General features: G+C 41.9%; 1 protein-coding gene across 1 annotated transcript; it reads left to right on the top strand.

Moving 5' to 3' along the window:
- The first annotated feature begins 2,096 nt into the window (after window positions 1-2,096).
- slc40a1 (solute carrier family 40 member 1) lies at window positions 2,097-12,592 on the top strand. Its single transcript, XM_028591222.1, has 8 exons — window positions 2,097-2,461; window positions 2,582-2,649; window positions 3,196-3,355; window positions 3,724-3,839; window positions 6,447-6,573; window positions 7,076-7,321; window positions 8,153-8,791; window positions 9,512-12,592. The coding sequence occupies exons 1-8, from the start codon at window positions 2,428-2,430 to the stop codon at window positions 9,826-9,828; spliced, it is 1,707 nt and encodes a 568-aa protein (XP_028447023.1). The 5' UTR covers window positions 2,097-2,427; the 3' UTR covers window positions 9,829-12,592.
- The last annotated feature ends 1,076 nt before the right edge of the window (window positions 12,593-13,668 follow it).

Here is a 13,668-nt window from a genome sequence, read left to right as displayed (position 1 = left end):
TCTTTTGTTGTTTGCTACCAAACAAGTAAGAATTTCTTAGATTCAGTTTATATGTAAAAAAGAAAGTGCAGGATGTAAATATACGTGATATTGGCTATGGCAAAGGTGGAGCTGTGAAAACATCCAAAAACATTTCTCCATTTAAGGTGGAACTGTTTTATTGCTATGAATTAATCAATTGAAGGTCTACTGATATTGACCATAGTGTATTAGTGACATAGTAATGGTAAAAATCAATCTGAATCTCACTGACTCAAAAGGACCATATAGTTGTAACTCTGTAACAGTCAGTCAGTGATGGAAAGTACACTTCATCAAGTATACACTTATGTATAAATGTGTACTTCTTCTATCCCACTTTATTACTTAAGTGTGTTCATTGTATGCCACTTCAAACTATTATTCCACAACATGTCAAGAGATATATATTATAATACTTCGTTTACTTACATTTAAATAATTTATTTAGCAAAATAAGATTTCACATATAAAACATTTTATAAGGAAGGTTTCCCTAACCTTTTCACATCAAGGACCCCTAAAACTGACCCCTTTTTGATAAGATTTTGTCCCAGGGTCCCCATCTGATAGGATTTTTGCTTTTATATGTTTTCTGTCATTGTGTTGCTTATAAATGCAATTTTAGTCAAAATAAATGATTTTCCTTTGTGCTGGGGACCCCCCTGAAACCCCTTCAAGGACCCCCTAGGGGTCCCCGGACCCTACCTTGGGAACCCCTAATCTAGATTAAACTACCTAACGGCATATAAAGTATGCCGTTAGCTCCACCTTGACCAACTACAATAGTAAAATGCTACTTACACCTGAATGCATCAGTAATAACATTGAAATGCTATAACATGTTATAATACAATACTCTCAGGTGGCAGCTTTCTGCATAACAAGTGCTTTATCCTCTCAGTACATTTTCCCATCAACACTTCTGTGCTTCTGCTTAAGTAAGATTTTGAATGGAGGACGCGTAATGGAGTATTTTTACATTGTGAAATTGCTGTGAATATGTGGTGGAAGCAACCACTGCAGTGAGTAAGCAGACACACAACCTGACAACACAAGGCCTTTAGAAGATGGGGCTCGGCCAGTTGTGATAAAGTGATCATCAGAACACATCTCTGGGTCAGGTGTTGATTGGAGTCCAACTGTTGCACAGAACAAAAAAAAACTTACAAGTGCACACACACACACACACACACACACACACACACACATACAGTTTTACTATCTTTGTGGGGACCCGTCATTGACATAATGCATTCCCTAGCCCCTTACCCTAACCTTAACCATCACAACTAAATGCCTAACCATAACCTAATTCTAACCCTAATCCTAAAACCAAGTCTTAAACCTCAAACAGACCTTTAACCTTGGGGGGTCCAGCATTTTGGGCTCCACAAGGCTGTGCAGACCCCACAAGTATAGGCTACTGTATTCCCCGGTTTTTGGACCCCACGAATATAGTAAAACAAGCCCCCCCCCCCCCACACACACACACACACACACACACACAGAGTTATGTTCCTCTTCTTGGATTTAGATTTATTTTATGTCTCTTTATTTAGTGTCTACAAATTTCATTTTATTTAATTCTTTATTTTATTTTGAAAACGTTTAATATTTTATACCGTTTCAATCTCAAAATACAATCCCATGTCTTATTATATCATCTGTTTTATATCTGTGAATGTAGGGTGTGTTTTAATAATTATTTTCATAATACATTTTTTTTGAGGTCAGTGTATGATTTTTCATCTATTGTGAGCCAGGTAGGGCTATTGTCATTATTAACCAATCTCTTGATGCTTTTCTGCCTACATGAATATCATTTTATTATTCCTTCGTGTAAATAAAAAAATGAGCACTGACACAACAATCTACTGTATGCATAATCTTCTTTGGCTCAATAAAGATGTTTAAAACAATGACACATTTTTGTGCAGATTATTTTTCTTCCCTTTTTTTGGAGCGCGTGTGCGGTAGGAGGACCCCACTTGTTTTTGACACAATGTAAATAATGGCCGGTCACGTGACACCGCGGGTATATTCGAGGCGGGACGTAAACACCGAGAGAGCAGAGAGAGCGAGCAGCAGAACAGGGCTAACCGTCCAGTGGAGCGGCGCTCACTTCAGCTCCTAGCTTTGTGCTTTTGCGACTAACGCACTTTTAGCGCATAAAACTATTTCTTTCCGACTTCAGCTACAGTGATAGCTAAGTTTGGAAGGGGGGAAAGGGGGATAAACGCCGTGTCTTTTTTAGTTTCTTAACCGTTACCGACAGTAAGATGCAGTGATAGCCGGGGTCCGCCTCCTTCACAACATCACAAAAGAGGAGACAGCGTCAAGCTAAAAAAAAAAAAAAAAAATCAATATTCTCTTGGTTATATTTTTTGACATTTGGACAGCTTTAAAATGGATAACCCTGGACCTAAAAGCTCATGCTGTGGTAGGGAATTTTTCATTGCATGCCATATTACAAAATATGTCCCACATCACTGGAGAAGGATGGGTATAGTCTATGGACCACCAGCTGTCTGACCGTTAACGTTACATGTTTTCTTCACAGAGTCTGTCCGAGACTTCTTCACTTCAGCTAAATTCCTTATTTACATGGGACATGCTCTGTCAACATGGGTAAGTGAGACACTGACACCATTGCAATTGGCCACTGTTGTTGCCTATTTAAAAGACATTCCATCATACTGTATGTGTGTGTATACGCTCATCGTGATGAAAGGCTACATATGCGGTTTTTCAGTATCAAACTTAATGCAATACAACATGCATGTGATATTGTTACATTATGTGCTGCTATTATAACTGTCATAACAATACAAAATCACATGCTTTACCTGTGTAGCTCACCACACAAAACGGGTCTTTACAAATACAGCTCTAAAGGATAGAATAAAGGGAAGAGGGTGTTAGTTGAGTATTGTGTTGAGTATTATTTATTTGTTTCTTTTTAGTTTTATGTGTTGGTTTCTGTGGGCATCGGCATCATTGAAAATGAGGGAGAACTCAATGATTTCCAAGATTTTAAATAAAGGTTATGTAGTTTTTCAGTCTATGGAAGCATTATTATTAATTATGCAAAGCTCAGTGTCTATCAGCCCTAACCTGGATGTCTTGAATCAAGTACCAGCCTTGCCTTTAAATAACCACATTTTGAATTGCCAGGGTGACCGAATGTGGAATTTCGCCGTGGCTGTTTTCCTAGTGGAGCTGTATGGGAACAGCCTGCTGCTCACGGCCGTGTACGGGCTGGTGGTGGCCGGCTCCGTGCTGCTGCTGGGGGCCATCATTGGGGACTGGGTGGACAAAAATCCAAGACTCAAAGGTAAGGCAGCACAAACCAAAGTATAGCTGGAGGGATTGTCATAACACAAGTTTGTCATGAATAAAAGGCCATTCCTTTGTAGATTTGATCCTGAAAATAGATATTGAGCACTTCTAAAGGATCTGGCATTACAGTGCTGTATACAGTGTGCACATGTGCTATTCCCCCCCTCATTTTCACAGTTAAATGCACCTCTTTTGAAATGTTTATTCAGAGGAATTTGGCAAAGACACTATTACATTAGCTCAGGGAGCGGGGAATGTACCCAACCATCTCGTGGAAGCGCTCTAATGAACTAGTTATCAGACTGAAATCTCTTGTCTCTGATTACATTTCTGTCCCTAATGTTGGCCGCGGTGTTTCCACAGTGGCCCAGACTTCGCTGCTCGTCCAGAACAGTTGCGTCATCGTGTGTGGGATCCTCCTGATGGTTGTTTTCCAGTTCAAAGAACAGCTCGTGGAGCTTTACAATGGATGGATTCTGGTAAGATCCCCCCCTCTGCTTACACACTCGCCCGTTTCAACGTGATCTGATGGGCTTGGAACTGAGAGCATTTTTACCCCTTTTCCTCAAGTACAACACTCTGACCCCGGGATTGAAAGTTGCTTACGTTTACTGATATGGATTCCTGCGTCAATATGATTTATGACCACTTGAACAACTTTTACAGATGATTGTGGTTCCCCTCCAGAAGACCTTTGACTGTCCAGCTAACTTAAACTGACAAGAGTACTTTTAGTATTTTAGTTTTCAAAAATTGCCCTATCAAAGATGTTCTCCTTTCATAATGCTCATGGTACTCTTGCAGTACAATATTTAATTATTGAACTTGTGTTAGTATTTTGTAATCACAAGAGTACAAGGCTTGCTGTGACGCAATCATAAACAATTAGGGTTTTTTTAAGCATGAGAGGTAATTACACACACGTGCTCAACACTTGGCTGTTGGAAAAGAAAATTTGTGTGCCAGTGTTTTGCACGGGACACTTGTTGAGCTACGTTGCTACGGAAGAGCTCCCTCACCACAAAGATTTTGGACCGGCTTCTGCAGCTGACCGAGATACAGAGCTGCAGACCAGAAACTGGTTATGGCGTCGGTTTGAAACACAAATGCCTTGCAGCGTTGCCCTCGGAATTTGTAGGAAGCATTTTGGGTCTTCAAAGAAAGGGGGGGGGGGCGGTGTCAGAGTGTGTGTGGAGGTGGAGAGCGGTCGGGAAAACAAGAGATTGAGTGTCTCGTTGAAGGCTGTGCAGTCAGCAGGTTCTTCGAGGGCCTGTCACATGACCGAGAGAGAAATGTAGTCTGGCCTGGTGAAGCATTTCAGTTGCTTTTCAGACCAGAGCAGCTGTGTCGCCATGTTCGCACAGATCCAAAAAATAAAGTAGCCGACTAGTGTGCTTCAATGTCTTTGGGGGCACTGTCATCCAGTGCTTCTTCTTTATTACTGCTGTTGAGGTGACATGCAGTAATTTTTTCCCAGAATGTTACTGATTTTTCCACAGGGCCTTATTGATTTCTTTAGTGTACATAAGATGACACTAGTAGCACTTGGGCTTTGACTTTGGTAATGACAAAAAAAGTATTTGGTTGTCAGTATCAGGTGAAATCTGTACTTCCAAACTAGCAACTCTTTAGCAGCCAAGTCTCATTTTACAGTTAGACTTTTGATGTTACAGAGTTAGAAAGGGGGGGTTTAACCCATAAAGTTGCCTGACATTCTTGAATTTAAATCATAAAAATACCCAAAATCTGGGTCATTGCATTTTTACAAAATAGTGACAATCTAATGAACACTAGATGCAAGTCTTATAATTCCACATTTAAAGGACTATTCCGGCGCAAAATGTACCTAGGAGTTAATAACATGAGTACCGAGTCGACTGTTCTCTGGGATATGTTTTCATGCTAATCGAATGTTTCTGTAGCTTGAAACAAGCTAGCGCGAACCGCTGATTAGCTTAATGCTAGGCATTCAGGGCACTGGTAGAGTAAAAAGAAGTCGCTATTTCTATACCACTAACAAGGCTCAAAATAGCACCACACTTCCACGGTAGCATAATGAAGGTCCCTACATGTAAACACAAGCATTGAGAACTTTGTAAGTGTACAGACAGTTTATTAAAAAGACGGTACCTTCGGGTATACAGGCAATCGCCATCTTGGTAAAAACAGTCATGATCAGTCGAAGGACAAACGTAATTGTCCTTTTAAGGATACTGATTGGTTGATATTTTTCTGTATTTTATTGTAAACAAAGCCCATGCAAATACCAAAACAGTATTAGTCTGTCTCTAAATATGTGTGTGGCACTCCGGCACAGGTTTCTCCTGAAGGTATAAAGTTACTTTTCTGAAACGGCTCAGCACTGTAGGTTACTCAACCAGTGGTAAATACTGCCTTTGTTGGGGACTAGATTAGGCCGTGGATTAATGCACATTTGATCTAGTGCAGTGGGGTGCACTGGAAGATGATTAAAGGGATTATAAAAAAAAAAAAGAGCCTACATATTTCTGTTAAGCAAAAGTTTTTTTTCTTCTGTTCTTACTTTTCAGACTTTTTTGCTTGGAAAAATGCGGAATACTTTCACCCAGGGCTGGGCAATATGGCCAGCATTTTCTATCCCGTAATAGGTCATTTCATATCTTGATAACGATAAATATCCCGATATAGCATGTTTTCTGCTAAACAGTTATTAATAATATCAACTCTTTGTTGGTTGTAGGCTTACCAGCCTTGTCCTTTTAATGACACAAAATGGATCATGTTGATAAAACAACAATACATTCAAATGTAAAAAATACCCTTTAAAACGGTTGAAGGAATCTGAGGCACCCGGGAGGTATTGATTAAAACAACTTTAATATCTTTGGCATGTTTTAATGACTTAATAGCCAAGAAGATATTCAAATATTTGTAATCATTACCCTCCTGAGTGCCTCAGCTTCTAGCCAACCTTTTTAAACTAGCCGTACCCCCCCAAACTGAAAAGCACCAGAGGGACACTTTCTGTTTCCACACCCCCGAGCAGCACTCCACGCAGACTGGATTGTGGCTGAGTGAAAATACCCTTATTCTGTTGTTTTTTTCAGACCACCTGCTACATCCTGGTGATCACCATCGCCAACATCGCCAACCTAGCCAGTACGGCTACAGCCATCACCATCCAGAGGGACTGGGTGGTGGTTGTGGCAGGTCAGGACAGCAGCAAGTTGGCAGGTCAGTGTTTCTATCCCGCCGCTGGCTTATCATCGCATGTAGCGTCACATGACCCGTTATCGGATCTCTTCAGCAGGGCAGACTTTGAACCCCGGACGCTGACTCACTCTCGTTTTAGCTTTTATGTCCCTGATTGTTATATGATATTTAAAAAATTTGCTCATGTGGTGGAAAACACTCATGAACAGCTGAAGAACTCGATGACCTCTATCATTGTGCCGTGCTAGGACCTGTGGGAGGGAAAGCATTTGGACTGAAATATGTTCACTTCATACATCTATTACATACATACATACAGTACATACAAAAAAAGGGGGACTTGAGGGGAAGTGACATCTTATTTCCACTATGTTTTGTTCACCATGGCCTATATTATTTCATTTATTGTTAAAATTCAAATAAAAAAGAAAATTGGAAAAAATAAAGACGGGGAAAAAAATCCCCAAAAAAGCATAATAGGGGCTCTTACCCTTCCACCCCCTTCCACTCTTGTATCAAACAGACATGAACGCCACAGTGCGGATTATCGACCAACTGAACAACATCCTGGCTCCCATGCTGGTGGGTCAGATAATGTCCTTTGGCTCCCATTTCATCGGCTGCGGCTTCATCTCTGGCTGGAACCTGTGCTCCATGTGTGTGGAGTACGCGCTGCTGTGGAAGGTCTACCAGAAAACGCCGGCGCTGGCCGTGAAAGGCGGTCAGAAGGAGCAGCAACAGGAGCTCAAACAGCTCAGCCCCACCAAAGGTAGCTGCGAGTGTTTGATTTGTGCTGGGGGTGGGGGAAGAAATCCATACAGCATAGTATCGCCATATTTCACGTGGACAGCTTTTATTGCATACATGTTGGTCAGTGTGTCTGCTTGACAATCCCATTTAGCAGCAATGATATTGAAGTGAGATAAACAAACAGAGAAATGTATCGTTTTGGATGAAACAGATGTTGACAAAGTTTCCCTTTGGGGACATAATTTAAAGTTGAAAAAAAAAGTAATGAATTGCAGTATATTGCAGAATATGTTTAAAATCGCAATAATATCGTATTGTGACATAAGTATCGTGATAATATATGGTATCGTGGGGCCTCCTAGCCACCCCTAGTTTGTACCATCAGATAGTAGGGGTGGGAATCACCAGAGGCCTCACGATACGATATCATCACGATACGATATTATTGCGATTTTAAACATGTTGCAATATTCTGCGATATACTGCAATGTATTACCTTTTTTCCAACTTCAAATTTTTCTCAATTTCAAATGATGTCCCCCAAAGGAAAATGTTGTCGACATCTGTTTTATCGAAAAAGATACATTTCTCTGTTTGTTCATCTCACTTCAATTTTAAATGTTGCAATATGGGATTGTCAAGCAGACACACTGACCAACACATATATCTTAAATATACTTGGCGTCTGTGTATTGATACACTATTGCCACGAAAAATATCACGATACTATGCTGTATCGATCCCCCCCACACCCCTATCTGAGAGCTCCTGGTTGAACTCATTGGTTGAGTTTGGAGAGTTGTGCCCTTTTTGTGACGATTCAGACTGAATGTAACTAAATCTTTCTCAGACTTGGAGATCGACCAGAGTCCGGAGGAGTCGTCTCAGCCGCTGATGAACGAAACGTCAGCCGTGGCCACGCCCGACTCTCCCGAGCAGCGCGGCTGTTGCTCCCAGATGATGGAACCCCTGCGCACCCTGAAGGCCGGCTGGGTGGCCTACTACAACCAGAACATTTTCTTAGCCGGGATGTCCCTGGCATTCCTCTACATGACGGTGCTGGGCTTCGACTGCATCACCACGGGCTACGCCTACATGCAGGGCCTCAACGGCTCGGTGCTCAGCCTGCTGATGGGCGCCTCGGCCGTGTCGGGCATCTGCGGCACCGTCGCCTTCACTTGGGTCCGAAAGAAGTGCGGCCTGATCCGCACGGGCTTCATTTCAGGCACGGCCCAGCTGTGCTGCCTCATGCTGTGCGTTGCCTCGGTCTTTGCCCCCGGGAGCCCCTTCGACCTCAGCGTCTCGCCCTTCAAGGACCTGTACACCCACCTGATCGGAGAGAAGATGCTGCCCGAGGCCGAACACAGCCTCACCAGCGCCCTCACCTTTGGGAACGCCACTACTGCCGCCCCCGCTGAAGAGGTGTTGCCCCTGCAGTCCTACATGTCTGTCAGCCTGCTGTTTTCTGGCGTCATTGCTGCTAGAGTTGGTGAGTAAAAAAAAGCCTAGAGCTGAAAAGATGAATTGATTAATCGATTAGTTGTCAACTATTAAATGAATCGCCAACTATTTTAATAATCAATTTATCGGTTTGAGTCATTGGTTATGAAAAAAAATAACTTTACTGTGTGTGACAGTAAAGTGAATATCTTTGAGTTGTGGACAAAACACAACCTCATTCTTCACCCTTTTCGGACATTTTATAAACAATTAATCAATTATTTGAGAAAAATTATTAAAGTTTGCAGCCCTAAAATAGTCCCCCTTAAATTTTTTATCTAAATACCATGATATTGTATTTAATATGACTTTGTTTTGGAGCAGCGTAGACGCTCCAAAGTGCAAATGATAATTGATTGGCATTGGTTCATGGTCATTGTTTTATTGTTTGATTTGAGAGGAAATTTGAGTGTTTGTTGGCATGTTCACTTCCTTTCATAAGATTAGAAAAGGCTGTTTCACAAATTATGACTTCCTACAGGTGACTCACGGAAGTCCACAGGTTGAACTTTTACATAAGTAACCGGAATTTCACACAAGACCTGTAAAGATGTGCCGCGGATGTCAGAGCAATATTTGCAACCTTTGGTTCCAATAATATCGGCTGAGAATTTGCCGCCACAGCTGCCATTGTCTTCCAAAAGCGGTTACAACGTGGCGGTAAAGACTTGACGAGGGCTGAGCGTTTCTGTCTGTCTCTGTCCCGCAGGCCTGTGGTCCTTCGACCTGACGGTGACCCAGCTCATCCAGGAGAATGTGATCGAGTCGGAGCGTGGGGTGATCAACGGCGTCCAGAACTCCATGAACTACCTCTTAGACCTGCTGCACTTCATCATGGTGATTCTGGCCCCGAACCCGGAGGCCTTCGGCCTGCTGGTCCTCATCTCCGTGTCCTTCGTAGCCATCGGTCACGTCATGTACTTTTGCTATGCCTTCAAGAGCCTGGGCAGCCGCCTCTTCCTCTGCTGCTCGCCGGAGCACAAGGAGGAGACGGTGGACAGCCTGTCACTCCCTACCACCGTCTAAACCCCGTTAAAGAGACTCTGTCCTGGGTACATATCTCTCAAGCCTTACCCTACTCCTGCATCTCTTATCTAGCTAACTAATGTCTTTGCTTGTAGCTGGCAGAATGCTAACCTAAACCAGAGAAAGGTAACTTAACATGCTATGCATACTGAATACAGCATTAATCGTAGAAAGTGGTGAGTAGAACGCTTACGGTCATAGAAAAACGAATCCACAGTGAAACTTTTAGACGACGCTAACTTTTTCAGGGCCGGATTCAGACGAGAGCCTCTGCCTCCCGCCTGTCCGTGCTCCGCGATACATACGTGCAGGAGGATCCATCACTTCCAGGCGTTTGAAGTAAGAATTCAGGGGACACGGCACTGCACAATATTCGCCTTCTAGCCAACAGCCTGGATCTAGCTGTAAAGATTTTTAAAAGGTGCTACAGCTAACTAAAAGGCGACATGAGAGCGAAATCCTGCAGGGAAGCGGTCACTGAGGCTTGGATTGTGAGGGACGACTGTCTCAGACCCCCCAAAAGAGAGCGCGCGTCCCCTATTTGTGACGCTTGGCTCTCAGTGACTGCATTGGTGCTGTAGCTGCGTCTCCTAGCTGTTCTCTGATAGCCGGGGCTTTACACATATATGTATGATAAGCAGGTTGGAGCTTTTTTATTTAACCAAACACAAAACTGGGATCTAGTCTCTTTAATACGCAGGTATGAGGGTTAATTGTATTTATTCAGGAAATGGCGGACGGTGGTTTTTATAATAATCGTATACTCAGTATTGTGTATCGCGCGGTTGTGCCCTAAGAAAGAAATGAGAAACCCTATGCACCCTTGTCTATAGCTCTCTCAGTTACCAAAGTGAAAGTCCATATGTGGCATAAAAGGAAGTGAGGGAAAGCAGATATCTGTTCGAAGCCTTCCAAATGTAATTATTTACATCAGGTGACAGTAGTTGTGTAGGTTCACTAATGCATTTATACACCCTTGGTATACCTGAATATGTCTAACCCACTCGGAGATTGTACTTCAATTTAGTTTTCGGTTTAGTTTCCATTAACAGCTTCGTTTTGTCACCTTTTGATTTTTTTATGTTCTGAATTAATTTTTTTTTAAATCATGATTGTTGTTACACAGGCACTTTAAGTGATCGACGTCTGTCATTTACACCTAACGCGTGATCAGGCATTTGATCAATATTTTTGCACAAGGCTGAAGTCCCGTAAAACCCCTGCACAATCTTACACACAATCACTTTGATTCTCTCGGTCAGTCTGGTCAGACGCTGTGGTTTAAAAAAAAGAAATAAAAAGAAATAAAGGCACATATTGGAACACTTATGAGGAAAAACTGTACCAGCTCCTGTGAAAAAGTCTGGAAAGTTTACCTCAGAGACCCATGTTTCCTCAAAAAGTCAGCCAGGAAGCTCAGTCAGCAAAACCTCCCGGATCTCAGACTGCCAACAGAATCTGGACCTGGACTCAGTTTGACTTCTAATTGCTGTAAGCTTCAACAGAGGTGGACCCATTTCACTCAAGTCAAAGTTCTTGCACTTATATTGACATCTCTGTACAGTACTAGTCTAGAAAATGTATTTTCATAGTATCTCATGAGCGTTTGTGGCTCTGTTTGCATGCTACTTGTCCTGTGAAGTGATTTTGTAAGTAAAAGAGTGTTTCCAAAAACAGCTAAACATCACCGATATTTGGAAAGTAGCTTTGCTACAAAGTGAGCCTACTATACATAACTTTATCTGATACACGTTGAAATTGCAGGATAGTGATGAATGCTAAAACATAGTGTAACAAATAAGTCATTATCTAAAGTTTTCTAACATCAGCCACCATAAGCTAAGTAAAGCTGTAGCAGCAAAACCCCAGAGTTCAACTTTTGATTTGTAAGAGGAATAATGGGTTATTTCGTCTGAATTTACATGATATCACCCAAATATAGTTGCTAATTTAGCAGTAACTAGGCCCTTCAACTTCTGACCTTCCATGATTTCCGTTGCCTTACTGTAAACTAGCCTTGACCGCTGTTATGCGCACACATGTGGCTACATCAAGACGGTTACTAGCCGCACCCTACCCATGAAAAATCAAGCCAGTCTAGCCCAGATTTTGGTAAGTGCGAAGGAGAAATATTTAGGTTGGAAACGGAGGTAGCCACACAAGATGTAGGAGAACAGAAGGCCACTTTTTAGCTGCATGTGCTGAGTCAGGATTCAGTCTGCAGGTGTGCCATTAAGGTGCTGACTCACTCATGTTCCACTCGGGTTTAATGTAACCTTAAACTCAGTCTGGGCATGGAAACTAAACAGCTCTTACAACGCTTGATCTGCTGATTCAGGAATATCTCACATAGCCATAAATCTATATTTTTTATGTAAATAACATTAGCAGCCAGGCGATACAAAAATTTACTTTAGTATACAATAAATAAAAAAGGATATTGTGTATACTGTTGTCATGCTGTTTTTACATGTTTTTATACACCTAGTGTTAGCATTTTGTGTCAGATGAGGTTTCTTAAAGATTTTTGAAAATTGTGTATAAAGCAATTACTATCTTTTCTTTGAATACATTTGTATCATACTGCTTTAATCTGACAATATACACACATTTCTGTTTGTATTTATATATCAGTGTTTTAGATCAAAAGCATCAAATTTTAAAGAAATCATTATCAAATAATCACACTCCATGGAATATAAGAATGTTGGTAGGTACTGCTTGTCTAGCATGAGGTCTCCTAAATAAAGAAAATCTTCACAAATGCCTGTCTGTATGGTCTTCTGTATGGTCGTGTGTGTCTGTCTGCTGCTGTGTGAGGTCACATACCACAGCAGAGTTAGCTGCTAATTTCCTCCCCAGAATCCCTTTCTTTCAGGCAGCCAGTGTTAAACTGGCTGACTTTAAGCTGAGCTGGATGATCCCGACTCGCATGCCTGCTGAAAAGACAAAGAGTGACCTGGTTTTTGTGACAGAAGGTCTCGGCCTGGGGCACGTTAGTGGGGCCATGACTCAGCATTATGTGCTCATTTAGGCATTTTAACTGATTTGGCTTAAAGTGCTCACATTATGCTCATTTTCAGGTTCATAATTGTATTTTGAGGTTATATCAGAATAGGTTTCCATGGTTTAATTTTCAAAAAACACCATATTTTTGTTGTACTGCACAATGCTGCAGCTCCTCTTTTCACCCTGTGTGTTGAGCTCTCTGTTTTAGCTACAGAGTGAGACATCTCACTTCTGTTCCATCTTTGTTGGGAGTCGCACATGCTCAGTAGCTAGGTAAGGACTACTAGCCAGTCAGAAGCAGAGTATGAGGGTGTGCCCTGACAGTACCTAGGTAAGGACTACTAGCCAGTCAGAAGCAGAGTATGAGGGCGAGCCCTGACAGTACCTATGTAAGGACTACTAGCCAGTCAGAAGCAGAGTATGAGGGCGTGCCACGCTAGCAGCTAGGCGAGCATTATAACGTGTGTTACAAAGTGACCACGTTTGTGAACAGTGTTTTCTGTTGGAGATGGTAAGTCCCTTTGGGGGGGACTTTGGGCTTTTTCACTTTGTAAACCTATAAAATGCACAAAAACATATAACACAATAAAGGAAAAGCAAAAAGGCCAAAAGCCTAATATGAGCACTTTAATATGTCTACATGTTATTGCTGATATGCATTAAAGAAAACCGTGAGCGTATTGTAATGGTCCTATCAGGAGTAAGTACCACTTTAAGAGGTTTACATAACACCAAATACCAATGCACTGCTAATCAGTGCTACAACAGTGGCTGTTTGAGTCTCTGTACGGAGTTTTTACCTTTCAAATGTTCTATCCCAGCATCAGACAC

Source organism: Perca flavescens, chromosome 11 (assembly GCF_004354835.1).
Source record: "Perca flavescens isolate YP-PL-M2 chromosome 11, PFLA_1.0, whole genome shotgun sequence".
Lineage (NCBI taxonomy): Eukaryota > Metazoa > Chordata > Actinopteri > Perciformes > Percidae > Perca > Perca flavescens.
The sequence above is the reverse complement of the archived record's forward strand: the minus strand, read 5'-3'. Positions and strand labels throughout refer to the sequence as shown.

What these genes read in the sequence shown, in the direction of transcription:
- slc40a1 (XM_028591222.1), top strand. Translation starts at nt 2,428, where the DNA reads ATGGATAACCCTGGACCTAAAAGCTCATGCTGTG. An exon ending in CAAAAATCCAAGACTCAAAG is followed by an intron (nt 3,356 to 3,723) that starts GTAAGGCAGCAC and finishes GTGTTTCCACAG; the next exon opens with TGGCCCAGACTTCGCTGCTC. An exon ending in CGTCATTGCTGCTAGAGTTG is followed by an intron (nt 8,792 to 9,511) that starts GTGAGTAAAAAA and finishes TCTGTCCCGCAG; the next exon opens with GCCTGTGGTCCTTCGACCTG.